General features: G+C 38.1%; 2 protein-coding genes across 2 annotated transcripts; one reads left to right on the forward strand and one right to left on the reverse strand.

Annotated features, from left to right (window-relative positions):
* Positions 1-5523: 5523 nt before the first annotated feature.
* Positions 5524-15076, reverse strand: ASB15 (ankyrin repeat and SOCS box containing 15). The gene is given in 9 exon segments (XM_030238425.2): positions 5524-5619; positions 5621-5685; positions 6261-6428; positions 6431-6469; positions 6472-6609; positions 6612-6775; positions 6777-6818; positions 7176-7347; positions 14980-15076. Coding segments are annotated over 9 exon segments (981 nt in total).
* Positions 15058-20239, forward strand: NDUFA5 (NADH:ubiquinone oxidoreductase subunit A5). Its single transcript, XM_009086787.4, has 5 exons — positions 15058-15149; positions 16133-16177; positions 18539-18655; positions 19383-19448; positions 20021-20239. Exons 1-5 carry the CDS (start codon positions 15075-15077, stop codon positions 20120-20122), a joined length of 405 nt encoding a protein of 134 aa, XP_009085035.1. The 5' UTR covers positions 15058-15074; the 3' UTR covers positions 20123-20239.
* The last annotated feature ends 84 nt before the right edge of the window (positions 20240-20323 follow it).

Genomic DNA, 20323 nt, shown 5'->3' on the forward strand with positions numbered 1-20323 from the left:
CTCCCCCTCCCACTACAGCAATATATATATATATATATTTATCTCTATATATGTCTCAGTTTTTGTATGCTGCGTGTACAGGCCCAGGTTGAATGTAGAATTCAAACCATCCTGGAGAGACACAGGGTCAAGCAGCCTGGCAAGTACACAAGACCACGAGGCAGACTGATGGGACAAGCTGCAGCTCTTTCCCTCGGGAGACTCACATAACTTGTGAAAACCGTGCACACGGTACTGTGCCTGAAAAGGATGTGTCATCACCTACATTTAACAGTGGTATCAGCAGAGCAAATGGGATGAAGCATGCACTGAAGGCATTTGAAGAAACAATTTTTCAGCTGCTTTTCTCAATGCCAGATGATTCTGTTGTTCAGTCCATCTCTCTGGGTGATGGCTGTAAACAGGGAGTCACACAGAAGAAAAAGATGTTTTCTGTCATAAATGCTGGAGGAACACAAAGTGGGGTAAGTGCAAATATGACCCTGATTCAAAACCAGTTTTTACTTGGGAATCAGACTCAGCATTCTAGCTCAAAGACAGATTTTTCCAACAGATTCCCTGCAACACCCCCCAGGCTACCAGGAGGGTGGATTCCAGGTCCAGGCTGCAGTTTAACAACTCAGACCATCACAAACAGTAATCAGCTTTCACTCAAAAACATGTGCATGTGGGCTGCCTTACTGCTCAGATCACTTTTGAAAACAACTTTCTCAACAGCTCCTGGGGACATAATTATGCACATATACCAACAAGGCACAGGGCAACAACTAATCTAATGTATTTCAACAGTGGGGGTGTTTACATTGCCTTACTTATCAAGACAGAAGAGTAAGAGGGAATGAAGAAGTGAATGGGCTCTGATAATGCTGCTGATGGGAAGATAGTATGGATGCATCCTGGAAGGGGAGTCATGTAAACCTGACTGCAGGGAAGAACTGGGGGAAAAAATATGAGTTCAAATAAGAACATTTCTGAACTAAAAAATTTTTCAACCTTTAATGAAAAGAAAGAAATCTCATTGCTCACATTGCACAGGCACTTTTGTGCATAGATCCTGGTGGTCTATTTTATTATACAGAGAGGATGCCACTGGGTGCCAGAGGTGCAGCAGACTTGGGATTTATTGCTCCTTCTGCCTACCTGAATCACACTAAAATAAGGAAGACATTGGGGGAAAATAAATCTTATTGAATACATGTCATTCCCATTCCCAGTTTTCTTTTCTTCCTACACAGCCAATACTTTTTAATCATCTCATGTCAGTACAATGTCATGTTCTGTATTAACAGCAGGAGATGAACCTGCTTATCTTTGACAGCACAAACTCTTCCTGCCAGGGTTTTGCCCAAAGCAAGTGCTTCTTCACGTCTCTGCAGACTGGCCATTTCCTCATTTCTGCCACACCAAACAGATAAACTGCTTTGTACGCAAGGACGGTCTTCGTGCTCTTGCTTTCACAGAGCTGCTCTTATTCCTCAGGAAGAATCTCAGTCTGCTTTACAAACACTGCCAACAGATTTACAAACTATATATAGAAATCATTTCATTGCTACTGATGTACAGACATAGGGTGACCACAACAGCTGTTTGGAATTACATAGCAATATTGCTCAACAGGTTTGGAAAGGAAGTAGAGGCCACTGTATTGCAAAGAAAGTAACAGAGGAACTGCTGTATGCACAAAAAATGTGGGGTTTGGAAGGATAACTTCAGTGGGATGCAGTTAGCCTACTACTTTTTAAAAAATGAAGCATAATAAAATAGGTAAAATTTACCAATGTAAGAACTGTATTATTTATGGTGGTATTTGCAAAAACACTGTAATATGCATGTCCATATCAGGTAGTTATTAAATTATAAGTGATTATGAAAACTGCATGGATTTCATCCTTTGTTAACACCTGAGTCCCAGACAATTCTCCCATGTAGCTTAGTCAAACCTACAGTTTGTCATTCAGTTTAAAAAATTACTCTATTTCTTTATACACAGAGAGCAAAACAGGTAGTTACTATATTTAGCATTTCCTTTGTCACTTTTTTTTAACAGTGTGTGTTTATGAAGATTTTTTTAAAAAGGAGATGCCAGCAATATAAACACGTTATATACTTCATAGGGAATTAAATACAAGCAGCAGTACTAACCAGGTAAATTCTCTATTGTCTTTAATTATGTTGGGTGTTTGTTTTGTTTTTTCGTTAGTCCATATTAGTGACAACAGAAGTCCTGGGATTATCTACCATGCACAGCAAACATGGGCAAAAGGATTTGCCCAATTGGATGTAGAGACTTCTGAAAACTTGAACTTTGAAAAGTAAATGAAAATACATTGAACATGTCACCAGAGGTACACTATTATATCGTTCTTATGACTACTAACCATTCACTGATTTATTTTTGTAGCTTTTCAGGAGAACCCCTGCTCCCTCAGCCATTCCTCATAAGACTTATGCTCCAACCCCTTGAAGTGATGGAAAACCAAAAGAGATAAAACCTGTTCTACAGAGATAAGTCAAAACAAATTTATGTCCATGCAAGCCATAGCCAAACCATAGATAGTTTAGTAGGGTTTTTTCCTGCCCCAAGTAAGGGTCACAAAAAATCCCTTTACCTTACCCCAAGGTAGACACAAAAGAGCCTGTGACTTTGTGACAGTTTTTTTCCATGTGTGACTTGTGTACTGATGGCAATAGCCTGAGAAAGGGCAGCTCAGCCTCACCCCGGCCTTGACACCCAGAACAAGCTCTACCATGCCAGCTCCCAAAATTAGACGGTAGTCAGTGCACGGAGCTTTATGGATGACCCACAGACAACATTATGGCTTCTACAGGGAACAGCTCATCATATACAGGACTCATGGTTATGGTTTTCTCCCTCCTGCACTGAGCTCTGCAAACACTCACAGATACAAAGTCCTTAAGTCCATCCCACGGGTGCTGAAAAGGCTAAAAGGCTGATGTAACCACTCTTGAATGTCTGGCTCCTTGGAGAGCTCACAGCCTGGTGCAGCTGCTTGTGTCAGATTTTATGAGAAATAGAAACCAAATTATACCTCTGGTTTCAAACATTGTCCCCAAATCGATAGTGGCCCTATCCCACAGCATGCCTGATTCAGTGCCAGGGCATTTAATTACTTGTAGACAACACTGCCCGGGGGTGGGCATGCCATGGAATTGGGTTGCAGTGGAACAGCCTGTGGGACACACCCAAATAGTCAAGAAAATTAAATGCTAGCGTTGCAAGGGTTCAATCACAGTCCAAGCAGGGTAAATAAAAAGGTTTTTTCCTAACAATTTATTCTTCCAGCTTGGAATGAAGCTTTTGCATCTTTTCACACAACCACCAGCTCTGGCCCAGTTACATTTCCTGCTTCTACCACAATGTAGTCAAGTCCATGTAGTCAAGTCCAGCCAAATGATCTGGCTGCAAAATATGGGAGTCAAAAGAGTTGTGCTCAATTCCTAGCTGTGCCATAAACCTGACATGGGGAAAACAGCTCCCTTTCCATGACTATCTCACCACATATTTAATTTTAAAAAAAGTTTTGCTTTTCCCTCCATTCAGTTCACAGATGCCTTGAAAATATAAAAGACACTTTTTCATAATGCTGTACTTGCTTTAGGGTTGAGGAGGATGGGGGTGGGAAGGGAGGGAGCAAGGGTGGGCAGAAGTCTTTAATAAACAACTTCAAAGGTGAAGGACAGAAAAGCTTTAAACCAGTATCACTCCACCTCCTATAACAGGCAAGCAAACAAAAAAAGGGCCTGCCTGTACTGATTAAAAGATAAACACAACCAGTACCATGTCTTTTTAGCTTACCTAGTAATATTCAAAGGACTAGTTCATGGTATTTTAAACACTTGGGGCAATGCTCAGTGCTACGTCTGAATGCTTTGATGCTGCAGGCAATGTAACTACTGCCTGATGCTTGTATGAAGTCCTAAATATAAACCTTTGCCTGTGAACTAAAATTACTAATGGAATTTGGCTCTAGCCACAGAAAGGGTTTAAAATCTCCTATCTAAAGCCTTATTTGATCATGTTTCCTTTGCTGGTTGCAGTATACTGTATCAGGGATGCAGTTACCCAGATTCTTGTGTTGTGGTCACTGTATTAATTAAAATTACCACAATTTAAAATTTATTATGATTAGGCCCATATTTCTGATTAAGAATTCCCACAAAAAAGTATCAGTTTATAGGTTAGGAAGCATACATGTATTTGTCCTGTTCTGTCCAGGAGGTATTGGCCAGTGGAGCTTTGACTTGCAGTCAGCTGTGCTGGGTTCACTGGGTACTCTGTGCTCGGGCCATGCCTGCAGTCACCAGTCACCTGGGGCATCCTTCTGTCAGGGGCCTGGCTCAGACGACAGATGCCTAAAAATTTTTTAAAAGTGACTAAATTGTTATTTTTCATCCTGGTCAAAATTTCTGGCAAAATCCCTAGAAGTTATGTCTCAGAAATCTACACGAATAGTAGCCCTACTGAGAGCAGAAGGAGGAATAAAGCCTTCTGTTAAACCTTGTGTCCCAGACCAGGAATTTTGACTTTTTCCATCTGCTGCAGCGAATCTGTCATGAAGGACACACAAAGGACCAACACAGCTGCCTTGGGAAGTGGAATTTACATGTCCAACTCAGAAGTTAGGTCTTATGTGACAATGACATTCAGCAAATTAGGAGAAATTCCGAAGAACATGGAGAGTCAGTTTAGGGGGCAGGGCAGAAGCATACTGGAGCTGAGTTTTGGTTTGTGTGAATATCTCTGTTGTGTGTGATAACCAGCATATGTCTCAAATAACAGGATGCCCAGAGTTGTTGTGGCTGCCCCATCCCTGGAAGTGTTCAAGGCCAAGTTGGAGACAGCTTTGAGAAACTTGCTCTAATGGAAAGTGTCCCTACCCATGGTAAAGGGGTTGGAACTAAATGATCTTTAAGGATGGATTATTCCCTATGTAATCCTGGATATATCCACCAATTGAAATATCTTCTTAGTTGGGAGGGTCAAGATGGAACAGATGCTAGAAAAACAAAAGGAGTAACTGCAAATAATTTTAAATTAAATATCTTTAAATTTATTCTTTCAGATTTTTTTTTGTCTATAAATGTGCAGAAACATACTGTGCAGTGCATGACAGCATGACTGAGGGTGAGTCTGTTCAAGAACTGATCTGTCAAGACTCTGAAGGAATGAAAATTAAAGTTACAATATTTCTTAACCAAGGGGATATGCTGCTTGATTTCCTGGTGTGCCCATCAAAATCTATTCTTTGTTTAAAAGAGCCTACTTAAAGTCCCTTAAATTTTGCCAAGCCTTGAAACATGTACATAGAGAAGCTGTACCTGGGACTAAACACTTTGCAAAAATACCTAAAAGTAATCATTTAGATATTTGAAGAATTTTACATATGACCATGATCTTTAATATACAAAGTATGCTACAACACTCTGGATAAATGTGACCTGACATAAGCAATTAAAATTTCCTATAATAAATCATAACATTATTAACTGGAAGTTAGATATTTATCCAGTCTGTGGTATCTCTGCTCTTTTTTTCTGTGTTTCTATGAAAAACTGAATTCTTGTGCTTAGAGGCACATAATCTGTGTAATCTATTAAAAACACAAGCAATTTTTCCAGGCAAATGTCTCAATCACAGAACAGCAATAAACTCACAGAACTGAAGCAGAGAACACATCAACCAATAATTTCAAAATCTGTGAGAGAAATGCCAAAGAACACATTTTAAAGTAATTCCAGAAGATAATTTAAACAAAGTCCTAGCAATGGCCCTCAACAGTCAAATTGATACCTAGGTAAGTTATTTTAAAATCCATTTTTTTCCATGTTTAGCCTTTGTGAACCCTTAATTTATGCAAAATGGATTGAAGGCAAAAAAAAAAAAATCTGGTAATCTGTGGCACTGTTTTGGTCAACAGAAATATTTCTTTGGAAACATATCTACTCCACTAGTGAGGAAAGGAACAGAAATTCCAGAATCCTTCTTCATGATTTCTTAAAATTTTATTTCTAAATCTCTAATATATGAATGCAAATAAATAATAAAACCACATCACCACCATCATTTTCTCTACCTCAGAGAGGAAAATGAGAAATGGCTACTTTATTTTTAGAGTGTTATCAAAAAATGATTTTGACAGTATGTTAATCTTAATTCAGCACTATAAACCAGAGTGTTTCAATCTGGCTAAGGAAAAGAGCCAAGTGAAGAGAAGCAAGGAATGTGTGTATTTTTAGTTTATTATTTATTGAAGAAGTAGTCCAGCTGGGAAAAGGCTCGAGCTCTGGAGCTGGCCACACAAAGGAATTTCCAAAGATACCCTGACACATAAAGTCCAAACACATCTCCACATTATATCCATGACTGAGCAACAGCCTCAGCATCGTGTCACCATTCAAAGAATATCAAATGCTCTGGGGAAATGCGTATCATTAAGCAACAAAATTAGCAGTTGACATCTGCTCCATAAGATAGGAGTAGCTTTACAATTCCATGGCTGTCAGTTCTCACTGCTATGAGAACACAGTTTAAAGGACCCTTATTTGGATTTGCTCCTGCTTTGAGTAATATTTTGGTGCAAAGAATCTCTTATTAGAAACAGCATGACAAAGCGCAGTCTCTCTTCTGTCATCATAAGTATTTGAAGTTATGTGTTCAGACAAGAGAGTGTTGACATCCAAACAATTTTCAATGACAAGCTCTAGACACTGGTTCTGGCTGTCCACAGCAGAATGAACAGTGCTTGAACCACTGGATTAAAGTTTGGGATGTGGCTGCAATGAGATACTTCCTGCCCCTAAAAAACAGTCACAAAACTAGGCAGGTGTAACTTCCTTACAGGAAGAAAATAAGCCTCATCCATCTATGTTCTTAGTTACCACCTAGACTTCTTACAAAAAATCAAAACATAGAAACACCAGTTTTGAGCACTGTCAAATAAGATGTGTTTAAGTTGTTCCAGTGGTTTTCACTTAATTCTAAGGAGCGTGTTTTGCATTTTGCTTCATTTATGCTAAAAAGTTAATTAAATCTAATTGAACACAGGTACTTCTAAAATAGAAGTGTACATAAATAATACATTTGCAAGTTTACTACAAACATCTTGTGCCACATTGTCTCTTGGAGAAAATGTGAAGTCCAGGTTCATACTCACAAGCGATGCCCCTCATAAGCTGCTTTGTGTATGGGAAGCAGCCCTGCCCCACCAGGTACATTGCCACTTCCTCCATATCTCAAAAGCAGAGCTATGCAGTCTAGACTACATCCTCCAGCTGCTTGAAACATTACTGCTACATGATCATCTGCTAAAGCCTTGACATGTCCACCTCAAAGGAAGATACAGAACTTATATTTATATTCAAAGTGATTTACAAATCATCATAAAAACAAACACAGAGTACTTTCCTCCTTATTTTCATATATTTTTAAGTTAAAACTTTACTAAAGCACAGAATATTTTTTTTGTGGCAAATAGAAAACTCAAAATCAAAATAAGAGGTGTACAGACACAAGTTCAAGTGCTCACCTGAGCGGGCTCTGCTTTGACTGTAAGTATTACAACTGAGGACTTTCAAACCGACATATTTCAAATATACTTCATTAATTAATACCAATATAATTGCGCATGTGGAAGGAAAATAGGAGTGAGGGAGTGATGGAGTGGAGTAAAGAGAAACACAGAAGGGCAAGAAGAGCATGTATAGCAATCTCTCCTTGACTGACATGGATTCCTTTCAACTCTGCCACTCCTCCCACATGCATTACAGAAACATGTAAGCATCACTCCAGTCCAGCAGAAACACTCATGTATGCTTCCCTTCCTTCCAGCTAATTTCCTCCTTTTTTCCTGAAAGATCTCAGCATTCAGGCAAGATGTATGCCAGCGCAGAGCTGAATTTCTCTTTTCCTGACTACATATCATCATGATTAAGATGCTCCAGATCATCACAGTAACCACATTCAGCCATAACCCCTAATGGTATTACTCAATATTTGTCCTTAATGTTCACACTTTCATCATTCTTCAGAACATCAACAATGTCTTTGCATCTCTGTTTTGCAGCTTCTTGCACTGTTGACCAATAAGTTTCTCCTTCTAATTTATGGTTTTGGGATAAACACCCTTTTCCAGGATAATTTGCACATTTTACACAAAGCCAGTTTTTGCTGCCAAAGTTAGTGCTGTTTTCCATTGCATGTTTTTTATTGCCACATTGATTCATAAGATGCAAGAGGTAAGAAAGTGACAAAAGATAAAATAAAGCACAAGGCTGTTGACACATACACATATATCAGAAATCCTTAGATGCAAAGTTTTTATTAAAAGTATTTGTAATTATGTCAACCTAACTGTCAAACATAATGAATACTGAATAGTAATTTTTGTTTTGTCAGTAAGCTTCTGAATAAAATGTTTAAAATGGTCCAATTTATTTGCTGGTGTAAACTGATGCAACTTTTCTAAAACCAGAAAATTTGCTGGAACGTTTAAACAACATAAGCAAGATGCTTCTGTCTATGGAGGACTTGGTCGTACTTCTTTTAGTTAACAGTTTTAGCCTGTTGGCGTCTTCATTATTCTATGTTTCTTTGTTGCTCCCCTTATCTTATGGGATATTTTAACCTTTCCTGCCATCTAAAGTGACTTCAAATACTTGTGGAATTGGCTGAACTGGAAACTCATGGAGTGGAAACCACTCTCTTTAATCAGTTTCCTTCAAAGCATATGTCTGTTTCACAAGTTCTTGAAGCCCAGATACTTGACCTTACAAACTTGAACAGATAAATGTGATGCAGTTGAAAAACAATGTCAAAAGCTCAGATTTGCAAAGGGACTATTTTATTTAATTTTAGGGTGTGGGTTTTGTTTTACTGTTTGTTTGTCTGTTTGTTTTGCTCTGTTTTTACCCCAGAACACTTTGCTTCATGAATGTTACAATTTTCCTATTGTTCTCACTAGGTGATACTATAAAATGGTCTCATCTCATGCCATTAATTATCTCTTTTAATGGCCCTTAATATATTAAAACCTCCCAAAACAAACCTCAAACACTCACAAATATTGTTTTATCTTTATACTGCCAAAGCATAGTGTATTAAAGAAGAAAAAGGTCTTTGAACTTACCACACTATTTCTGCAGTCGTGAAGTTTAATGGACATTCACATGAGTTTGGTACACAAGGTCAGGCAATGGTCAAGCCAGGCCAGCTATTATTTTCAAGGTGTGAGAGTCATTGAAATGCTCAGTGGATCAGTAACAGAGTATGTCAAACCTTTTAACTATAGTCATCGTCTTAATTCAGTCTGTTCATATCACTAACTGTAACTGTGGCTTATGTTCACTATGCTTTTTCCTCATGATACCACATCAACCAACCATCTCATTAGTAAATTCTCATTATAACTGGAAGGTCAGGAATTTTGCTCTTTACATCATCTTCTAGGTTTTTGAACTATAAAATGCAGTCTTTATATGCTGTAAAACAGACAGAAAGAAAAATGCTTTAATATATGCTGTAACTACCTAGGTTTTTCCAAATGAGTTTTGAATTTTGATAGTTTCAAAATAGTTTGATTGTTTGATTCAATCTTAGTGGCTTAACACATTTGTCCTGTTGAATCTTTTTTTATTTATTTTTAAATTACTACTTTCACAGTTTGTGCAGTCATGTGCTCTTTCTACCACACTGAACACTTATCATCCTCAAAATGTTGCACAATTATACTAAGTCCCTGTTGTATGTTTGTCACAGAAAGATCATGGTTCTAATCATCCTGCAAATAGAGAAGGAACATTGGAAATGATATTTGGAAGAAATTTTCTGAAACTTATTTTCAAGGGGAAGAGTTAATGAACTTTCTCTTCAGACTAGTTTCTGCATTGCTCTTGTAAACAGTAAGTCACTCAAAGTACCATAGCCAATAAAATAATCCCATCCACAAATACCTTACCAGTTATATATTATGATAGAGCTTGAAAACCAAAATTAAATCAGTAAAGTAATTTAGATTGACTCAGAAACTAAAGGTCTCTTGGATTCAGATTCCCATATAATACAGTTTTTCACCTCTTTCAATGTGTACTGGAATCATGGCCTTGGTTTTCAACTGCAAGGAAAGGAATTTGATGGAAGATGTTAAAAAATCTCTACGTCAATCCCATTTTCTCTGATGGAGAAAATATACAGCTTGGGTCTTGAGTGTCACCTCTGAACACAAAAAAAGGAATCCAAGAATAATAAAAGAATATTCACTAATATATTTTCCTCTGAGGCTTAGAAAAACAGACCTTCATGCTCTTCATAAAGGACAGGCTTTTCTGAAGGTTCTCTTCTCTGTCCCTTCCTATTGTGTCCACAGTCAAGGTTTCAGCATAGTAGGCCAAAAGAAGATTTAACACTGAAGTTATTGTGATGAACTGCTCATCACAATGTGGACATGTGTACCACTCTCCCTCACCTCTTGTGGACAATACACCCCATTGACAGGCAGAAGAATTCCAAGGCAAGATTCTTTTATGCATTTTTCCTCTCATTTTCATTAACATTTCTCAATTCTGATGGCACCTTAAAGCTTCCATCACTTAATACACAAATACACTTTTTTAATGAACACTAACAAACCTTTCAAGGAGCAAAGATAAAATCTCTCCTGGACTAGAGTTTCAGAAGTATACATCAATGAACATAGCTGCAACCTCAACCTGCCATCAGCTAAAAGGAAAGTACATTTTAAAGCACATTAATATATTCGTTGGCAGCTAAGAGGTGCCCCTAATGAAACAGTTAATTTATGTGAGATAATTTCTTAAAGAAAAATATGCAACATTCATAATCTTATTTGCTCCACAACTGCTTTAAGACAAAAGTTACCTTCCGCTTTTTCACACCTTTCATTTTGAAAACTCTCCATTTGAAGATTTTATGTCATTGATAAAACTTTTTTTTAATGAATCAAGGTCACCCTATTGGATCCACATGGAGGGACATTCATGCCCTGCCAGCCTTACTAAAATTACTGTCTTTAGGAAAGTTGAGAAATATATATTCCAGTCCCTTGTATTATATTTACTCCAGAGCCTGAACCGAAAAGGCTCCTGAAGATTTATACAGGCCTTAGATCAGACCCTCACACTGCAAACTCTCTGAAAAAAAAGTCAGTTTAGTGTATTAAGAAGACTTTTTAGCAATGTTCACGTATGGTCTACTCCTGCAAGATGATCAATACGCTCCCAACATCAGTGTTTCCAGGAAGAGTTAAGAACACTAAGCAAGATAGGTTTTTTACCAATAAAATCCTTTTATTTTCATTAGAATGTATTTCCTTTCTATGTCTCCTTTCTCTACAAAAGATCAGAGGAATAAGCCAGCTTAGAGGCCACCACAGAAAATTTTGTCTTGTTATGCAGTTTCCATACCCAAAACTTTCTCCTACTTTGCTATACTCCTGATTGATTTCACCACAGGCATCATAAAGCTCTCGAACATGATCTTAACCAGAAAGGGCTCAGATGAGCAGTGTTTCAGAATTGCTGTGTGTACTATTTCCAAATGATCCTATCCCACAAAAATCTATATATTGTAAAATGAGAAAATTGGCTAGTAGCAAGCAACTGTGACAGCACAGAGTCATAGCAAAGAGCTCCCCAGAGCACAAGTGTTGGACACGCTGCCAAGGGTCTACACACGCTCCGAGAGCCTGATTCGCTATATCACTGCTGGGCTGAGGTGACAAGGGCTGAGCAAAGCATGGATGTTCCACAGGGATCACAGGGGAACAAAACAGCATGGCTGATAGACTGAGCAGCAACAGAAATATCGCTGCTCCATTACGTGATGTGGCAATGAAAAGGCTAAAAAGCTCAGCAGGAAAATCTTCTTCCATTCACCCTTGGCAGTTTCTCAACTGCCAGACCCACATGCCAGGTCACTGGAAACAATTGCAAACCCTTACTCTAAATTAGGAGTTTTAGTTTTTTATATTACAAAGAATATTTTCCTCAAACAACATTTTGAGTAGCCTGATATTTCTTCTGATACTTTTTATATTCATACTGAAAAACTAGATAAACTTCTTGATGTTCCACTTAGAAAAAATGTTTTTCTCTCTAAATTACTGTTTTCTCATTAGAAAAAATATGAACTACTTGCTAATCATGGAAGTTGTGTCTTTCCTTGGAAAGAAGTGTATCAAGCATTTATTGCTTTTCAACACATAAAACTATGTGAGAGTTAATGTTATTCTAATTTCTTATCCTTAAAATAAACCAGACAATCTTAGCTTTACTCTATAAATAGAAGGTCCTTAGGCATGCACGGAGGTTATTCATAGCAATAAAAGAATTACTAGCAATCTAAATTTGGACTCAGCCTCTTAAGTATTATGTTTTTAAACTATTTCTATGTTAGCTTAATTGGCGAGCATAGCACAGTCTCACCATTTCAACCCATTATCTTGCCAGTGCTACTCTGGGGCCTGAATTTTGAACAGCCAGGAACAGTGCCCTGCAAGCTGAGGTGTCCTGTGATACTTCTAAAATTAAATACGCAGTTGCTAGATAAATTAAGGTCTGACCTTGTACAACTGTAACATAAGCAGACTCGACCCTCAGGAAAGTATTACACATGACGTCTCTAAAATCTCATCAAATGTAACACGAGGTCTGGGGATATAAGATTATCTGGGTCCCCATTGGTTAAACAACTCCCATTAAGAAAATTAAGTATTTGCCAATTATTCTCAAGCGCCATGTTAACAACATATGGGAGCATATTTACATAAATCACAACAAATTTGAGAAGGTTTAGCCTTCAACTAGTTGCAGATCCCACCATGTTACATCACCAAACACTAATTTCTCTCTCTGAGGCTGACATGATGCAAAGCTTTATAGATTCAATGACAAACAATTACAGTACTTATTTAACTAGTTTAATAACCTGAAGATGAACAAAGAAGCAGGAAGCATGGCACCACAGACAGCAGTGATGAAAATACTGAATAACCCCAGAGTAAGATCAAGAACAGCAGTACCCAGCAAGCTAAACCCAGGCATGGGATGAAAAAGAAGCTGGAAACATCACTGATTCAAAACCTGACGTTCTGGTTTTAACCAATTAGTTACCATTTTTACCATAATGAACAGACAATAAGGGTACACAAAAAACTGAAAAAAACCCCAAGCTTCCATCTTGTCTTCAATTGTTCTAATGAAATTGAATTTTACAGTGAACTCCTCCATGACTTTTGACTCACTTGCATTTATAGAACCATAAAAGTGTAAGCTTAACTAAGGCACTACATGCATTTCAATCTTTGAACACAAGATCAACAAAAACACTTAATGATGATAAATAATATTCACTGCAACTTCCTTGGCCAGTGGGACCCAACTAAAGGTGGCATGACCCTTAAAAACTCCAGTAAAACAGAAGCAGACAATGCTGAGATGCTGTTCTCCTGCTGGCTACGAGATGATATGAACAGAGACATATTCTTTCCTAATTAAAAAATGAAAAATATGTATTTGTAATACATATAAAGGACACAAATGTTGCAATTATTTTCTTGCAGTTTTTTTTTCCTTTACATAACCAGGACACCATCAGAATTAGTACATATCCACATTACAAACATGGTATTGTTTTGATTTTCAGATATTTTAATAATATTATGCATTGTGCATGACGTGCCTTATTCCACTCATACATAATTACTAGATATAAATCCATCAATTATGTTTCATGCAGAATTAATAAGTTTTTGTTGTATAGGCACCACATCAAGTGGCAATTTGAGTTATAATATAATGAGATAAACTCATTGGTGAGACAAACATGGGATGGAGAGCTATAGCAAGGCCTTCTTAGGCTACCTACATACTGAATATTAACACATAGGTACTAGTCCTAACAGAATCACTAGTGTGAAACAAATAATAACTGTGAAATGCTATAGGGGTGGTTTGGGGTTTTTTGTTTGTTTGTTTTCAAAGTCAGTGTTGACTGACTGTACACTGATAATACTTTGTAGGTTTCAGCTTTGTTATATTTTAAAATAAATCATGTATTGAAATGGGATTAGATGAGTTTGGAGAATTTCCCACAGAACCGCTTTGAGATGGATTTCATGAAGATTTCATCAACAAGGCCTACTGTTTCTCACATTGTTAGGATGTGGCAAAGACTCCTACGTGCTTAGGCTGTCTAAAGAGTCACTCAAAATTACTGCTAGAACAACACGGTGTTAAAAGATCGCCAGGCGCAGAGCCATTTGTGCTGTGCTCTCTTAGTGCCATCAGGAGACAGATGATCTGGTTGGACCATCAGAGAGAAGGGGAAAATACAGGGCTGGTCCAATGAAAAGAAAGGCAGGAACTTTTAAAGACTGGCATTAAAGAGAAAGAATTTCAGAACCTAGGAAAGAAACTCCAGCTCTTTCCACCACAATTGCGAAGAATGCAGGTGTGGGGAAGCACAAGCCCTGAATACTGATATAAACTCTATTAGCCACTGTGCTTTAGTTGCAGATTGGAGGAAGCGCTTGTTTTATCAAAGCACTGGCTTCCAGGGAGAAATCAGATATTCCGAAACTCAGCTGCTGGAGTTTGCTTATCAGTTATGAAAAATAGGAGCTCAAGAGCAGGACAAAGGAATTATAAAGAAAGATTTGTCCAAAATAAGATACAAACTTACAACGTAATTATTTTAAAGTATCACTACGCAGAACTCATGTTTTTAGTCAGCAACTAAGCATAAGACTTAATAGAAGGACAACTGGATCTCCAAATGAACATCATGTTCACCTCTACCAATAATTTAAACTGTCTTTTCATTGCTCTTCTGTCCCACTGTCTCTATCTAAAGGTCCTTAATTAAGTTCCCTATTTTCTATTTTCTCTCTAGTTCTGTTTCAGGGCGGTTTTTGCTTTCCTAAGCGATTCTGACGGGCCTCACACCGCTCAGAGCAGGCCCACACCATCGCAGCCTTTGCCCGCAGCGCCCTGGCGCACGCGCACTGCTGCCGCCCCGCCGGCAGGGGCCGCTGCGGCGCATGCGCAGCCCGGCGCCCTCCGCTGCGTCCTCTAAGGGCGCCGCGAGCGCGGCCATGGCGGGGGCGCTGAGGAAGGTGAGAGGTTGCCGTGGGCTTTGAGCTGCGTCCTGCACCTGCGGTGGGTCGGCATTTCCGGGGGAGGGCAAGGAGTGCCGCAGCCGTGGGGTGAGAGCGAGCGGCCACCCTGCGAGGGAAAGGCCGAGGGCAGTGCAGGGCCTAGGTCACCCTCCCGGCAGTCGCGGGCGGCGGGCCCGCGGTGTGGGGCGGCTGGAGCAGCGGGCATCGAGCTGCCCCGGCAGCCGCTTGGTGCGCATCAGGCACAGCATCGCCAGCCGGTCGAATGAGGGGATTGTCCTGCTCTGCTCCGCACTGAGGCGGCCTCACCTTGGGTGTTTTGATCACCGCGGTCTGAGAAAGATAGAAAGCTATTAAAGAGCATCCAAAGAACGGGGACGGAGATGTTAAAGGGCTTGTAGGGGAAGCCCTATGAGGAGTGGCTGAGGTCATTGGTCTGCTCAGTCTGGAGAAAAGGAGGCCGAGGGGAGACCTCACTGCAGTTAGACCTTCCTCATGAGGGGAGGAGGAGGTGCAGACACTGATCTCTGTGGTGACCAGTGACAGAAACCGAGGGAATGGCCTGAAGTTCTGTCAGGGAGGTTTAGGTTGAATATTAGAAAAAGGTTCTTCACCCTGAGGGTGTTGTGGCACTGAAACAGGCTCCCCAGGGACGTGGTCACAGCACCAGTCTGACAGAATTCAAGAAGTGTTTGGACAGTGCTCTCAGCACATGGTGTGACTCCTGGGTACCATGCTGTGCAGGGCAGGAGTTGGACTGGATGATCCTTGTCGGTCCCTTCCAATTCACGATATTTTATGATTCTGGTAAGGTGAGCTGCTCCCTCTTGGAGCACTGGAACTCTGGGATAACGGGCATATGGCAAGAGGTGGGGCTGGTGTTATGGAATGGTCCCTGCCAGGTGTATATTCAGTCAAAACAAAATAATTAGTGTAGAAGTAGATGCTTAGGTGTGTTAAGTATGTTTATGCTCTCTCTGCAGACCACTGGACTTGTAGGATTGGCTGTAGCTGAGAACCCTCATGAGGTATGTAACATATCTCATTCTGTAGTAATGGAAACTCTCAGTGAGCTCTAAGGTTTTTGTGATGGATTTGCCTGGGTAGGTATGCAGTATATCTTAATCTGGTGCCAGTTTAATGAAATAATTAAAATTGTCCACAGTGATAAAGGTTTAATCCATGTCATTATAAGTTATTTTATATGTACTTTTTGTATCATGCACTGATTTCAAAAACATCTCTAGTGTAAGTATCTTTATGAACCAATATTTGACTTCTTTCATCAGTAATGCCAAAGCAAAGAACTCTTTAAATTCAGTTCTTCATAAATATAATTCTTGCTTTGCATGCAAAAAGATTGTTGCTGTTTTGCTGTGTATGCCAGTATTGAAATAACTTATACTAAAGGGCTAGCCTAGTCTTAGATGATAGAGACTAGCCATGTGCAAAGCCACGCCGAGGCCCTGGGATGGAATACTTCAGTGGTACTTGGAAACTGCATTAGCTCCATAGCAATATGTGGCCTTCTTTTTACCTCCTCGGACTCAGTAGTGTGTGTTTGTCACATCATGCTTTTTCAGGAGGCATAAGCTTTGAAGGAACTTCAGTAATGTTTTTTTTAAGTTCTCCACCTTGAAATTTCTTTTAATACAGCAATTCTATTTCAAAAATGCTTTTGACTCCAGTACTTAAGAATGCTCTAAAAAAGAACCCTTGAAAAAATCACTACTGTTTGGTAGAAATTATTCTAGCTCAGTCTAAGCCTTGTCAGATGCCTTCTGCGTGAACTTTAGTACATTTTAGGTTTTTTCAGCAACTTAAGGCTAAGAGTAAAGTACTGGACAAGAGTTTAGTTGAAGCTCAGATTTTGTGCCAATCTTCTGTTTGTTTCCTGTTTTTTTTCTTCCTTGTTATTGTTTTAGTATTCTGCTTCTATTTCTTACTGTTCCTATAGGGCATCCATTCCTTGTCAGGTAGATACAATTACCCAGTACAAAAGTGTGAATTTATTCACCACAATGTGTCCTTTACCCCTGCATTTAAATCCAGCAATAAAAGTTTCAGGTTTAATTTAAATCTGTTTGTTACTCAGAGCTTTGCACCAGCATGAGAAAAAGTGACAAAACCCCCTCAATTATAATCTCTTTGTATCTACTCAGATAAATTTGAAATATCTGATGGTTAGACATGACATTTGGCCTTTTTCTTTTTTTTCTGTTTTTATTTTTTTTCTTTTTTTATTTTTTCTTTTTTCTTTTTTTCTTTTGTCTTTTTTTTCTTTTTCTTTTTTCTTATTTTTTTTTTTTTTTCTTTTTTAGATTTTTTTTTTAGTTTGTTATTGTTGTATTGTTTGATTTTTTTTTTTTTTCTTGTTATGTTTGGCTGGTTATTTTTTAGTTTTATGGTTCGGAGTGTTAGTGCTTTTATTTTATGAGTTTGGCTTTGTTTTTTATGGTTGTATGGGTTCTTTGGATGGGTTTCTTTCTTTTTCTTTTTTCTTTTCTGTGTTTTATTTTTTGATGTTGGCATTGGGTTGATGTTTTGATGTGGTAGTTGTTATGTGGGGTGAGGTTTTTGAGTGGTTAGGTGTAGGGGTGATGTTGGATGGGGAGTGGGGACGGGGGTAGGGGGAGTGGGGAGGTGGTGAGTTGTGTTGGTAGTTTTTTGATTTTGGGTATGTTTTTGCGGTAGCTTTGTATTATTTTTTTATGGGGAGATGGGTATATGGTAGATTGTTAGGATTGGGATCGAGGTTATTATTTAGGAGGTTAGGATGTGAAGGAGGTTTATTGATGGGTGTATTCGTTTATTGTGGGTAGGTTGTGATTGTGGGAGGGGGGAGTTTTTTCTTATTTTCGTATTTGTCGTGTGTGAGGGGGTTTCTTTTTTCTTTTTATTTCGTTTTTTCTTTTTTCTTTTTTTTCTTTGTTCTTTTTTATCTTTTCTGCTTTTTCTTCCTTTTTTTCTTTTTTTATTTTTTCATTTTTTTTTTTCTTTTTTTCTTTTTTCCTTTTTTTCTTTTTTTCTTTGTTTCTTTTTTTCTTTTTTTTTTTTTTGTCTTTTTTTATTTTTTCTTTTTTTCTTTGACTTCTTTTTAGAGACACTGTATGGTCTTTAGTAATTTTTTTCATTTTGGATTAAATATGTTCAGATTGCAACTGTCTTTGTTTTTTCATGGTTTTTTTTTTCCTTTGAATGAATGTGACAGCAGTAATTTTTCAGACCCAAGATGGAGTTAAGTGGCTCAGACTTAATTATTAGTTGATCTTACACTTCTGGATTGAATACCATATTTTGTGTATAGATGGTAGCTTAGTAGGTTTGGTAGGACAAGAGGTTAAATAATTGCAGTTGTGTATTTTAACCATGTCTTGTGATCACTTCAGCGCCTGCGAATTTTGTACACAAAAATCCTTGGTGTCCTGGAAAACATTCCCAAAGATGCAGCTTACAGGAAATACACTGAGCAGATTGTAAATGAGCGATTTGATTTGGTGAAAAAGGTAAGTACAGTGCTATTTCATTAATGCTGCACATGAAAAAAATCCATAGGATGAGAAAAGTGATTTTTGGAGTGCCTGGCTCTTTCTTAGGTGTACACGTAACTTTCAGGTATCAATTCAGAAACAATTGAAGTATCAAGGTTTGTTTTTGTTATTGACTGGGATATTTTGATGGCATATGAAAAGCAATTGTTAATTTCCTGCTGATGTTTTGTGAAAATTAGAAGCAAACATAGTTTTTTGAAAGATTCATAGAAAAGTGGTAATTTTCACACACTTTTACAAAAAAAGTCTGTGCTCTTGCCAGTGTGGTATCTTAGCACAATCCTTGCCTTCAATATTTAATGTAACAAATAGTGGTCTTAAACTCTGCAATACTGTTATTGTGTATTTAAGGTGATAATTGAAAGCTTGCCTATAATTCTGTAAAAATCTAAGAACAAGTCTTTTTTCCAAGATAAAAGCTAAAGCCTTTATCTGCTAATACTTCTTTGGATTCAGTAAATAGCATTCATTCTTTGTATTTATCATTGAGGGTTTGATGTTTGCTTCTCAGTAACAAATGAGTGTGAGATTTCTTTGATAATGTAAAATTATATAAGCTTGCTGATTTTATAGTAGTTCTGAGAAAGATTGGAGTGTGATTGCATTAAATTATTGTTTTCATGCTTTTCATCGGCTTTCTACTCTCACTAAAACATTTTATTGTATGTATTTGAACACACAGGAATCTGATGTGCAGAAACTACAGGACAAACTGAACTGTGGTCAGATAGAAGAAGTCATTGTACAGGTAAAGGGGAAATTTGAGATGAAGTGCCAATGTAGCAGTCTTTTTTAATGCTCCTTGAGCTGAGCTTTTGTTCAGAAAATTGGAAATTTTGTGTATCTTCCTTTGCTGCAAAACAGTCAAAACAGAAGAAAAACCCCTGAAAACAAACTGTCATGTAGTGATGGGATGGCCTTGCTAAAAGCTAGCAAATTAACAACTGTTTCTTGCATTATGCTTACAGATATGCATGTATTCCTACATTGCTTCTTACAGAGTCTAAGTCAGTGAAAAGGGCAGAAGAGGATTGAATAATATTGGGGGTAATCCAAACCAAGTGGAAAATATTGTGAAGTTGTCATTGGGAATGTCTCTCTGAACAGAATGTCTGTTTGGATATTCAGGGCTGATGGGATTTTTTTGAAAAACAGCCCTCAAAAGCATACAGTTCCTTTGATATTTATAGATGAAATTTGTGGTAGTCTGTGATCATGATAGATAGTGACATCACTGAGATAATTAACTGACATAGAGGTAATTTAATATTTTGGCAATTGTCTAATATTTAAGACTTTGTGTATGGTGTTTATTAACAGGCTGAAAATGAGCTGTCCCTGGCAAGAAAAATGATACAATGGAAACCATGGGAGCCTCTAGTTGAAGAACCTCCTTCTAATCAGTGGAGATGGCCAATATAATTTTCAAAATGGTGTAATCTCTTGAAAGTAAAAAGAAAAAATTATTAACCTGTTGTTACTGACAGTTGTCTTTAAATTAAAGATAATCACTTCATTAAAATATATTTTGTCCACTTACATTTAGCAATCTAAAGGCTGCTACCAATTTCTTGGAAAAATGGTTTTAAGAAAATTCTGTCTGGCATTCCTACAACCTTTTGT

The sequence above is a fragment of the Serinus canaria genome, chromosome 1A (assembly GCF_022539315.1).
Source record: "Serinus canaria isolate serCan28SL12 chromosome 1A, serCan2020, whole genome shotgun sequence".
In the NCBI taxonomy this organism is placed as follows: Eukaryota; Metazoa; Chordata; class Aves; order Passeriformes; family Fringillidae; genus Serinus; species Serinus canaria.

Excerpts from the sequence above, each read along its gene's own strand:
- NDUFA5 (XM_009086787.4), top strand. The coding sequence starts at position 15,075 with ATGCGCAGCCCGGCGCCCTCCGCTGCGTCCTCTAAGGGCGCCGCGAGC. Across the intron at positions 18,656-19,382 it reads GATTTGATTTGGTGAAAAAG|GAATCTGATGTGCAGAAACT; the intron begins GTAAGTACAGTG and ends TTGAACACACAG. Across the intron at positions 19,449-20,020 it reads TAGAAGAAGTCATTGTACAG|GCTGAAAATGAGCTGTCCCT; the intron begins GTAAAGGGGAAA and ends GTTTATTAACAG.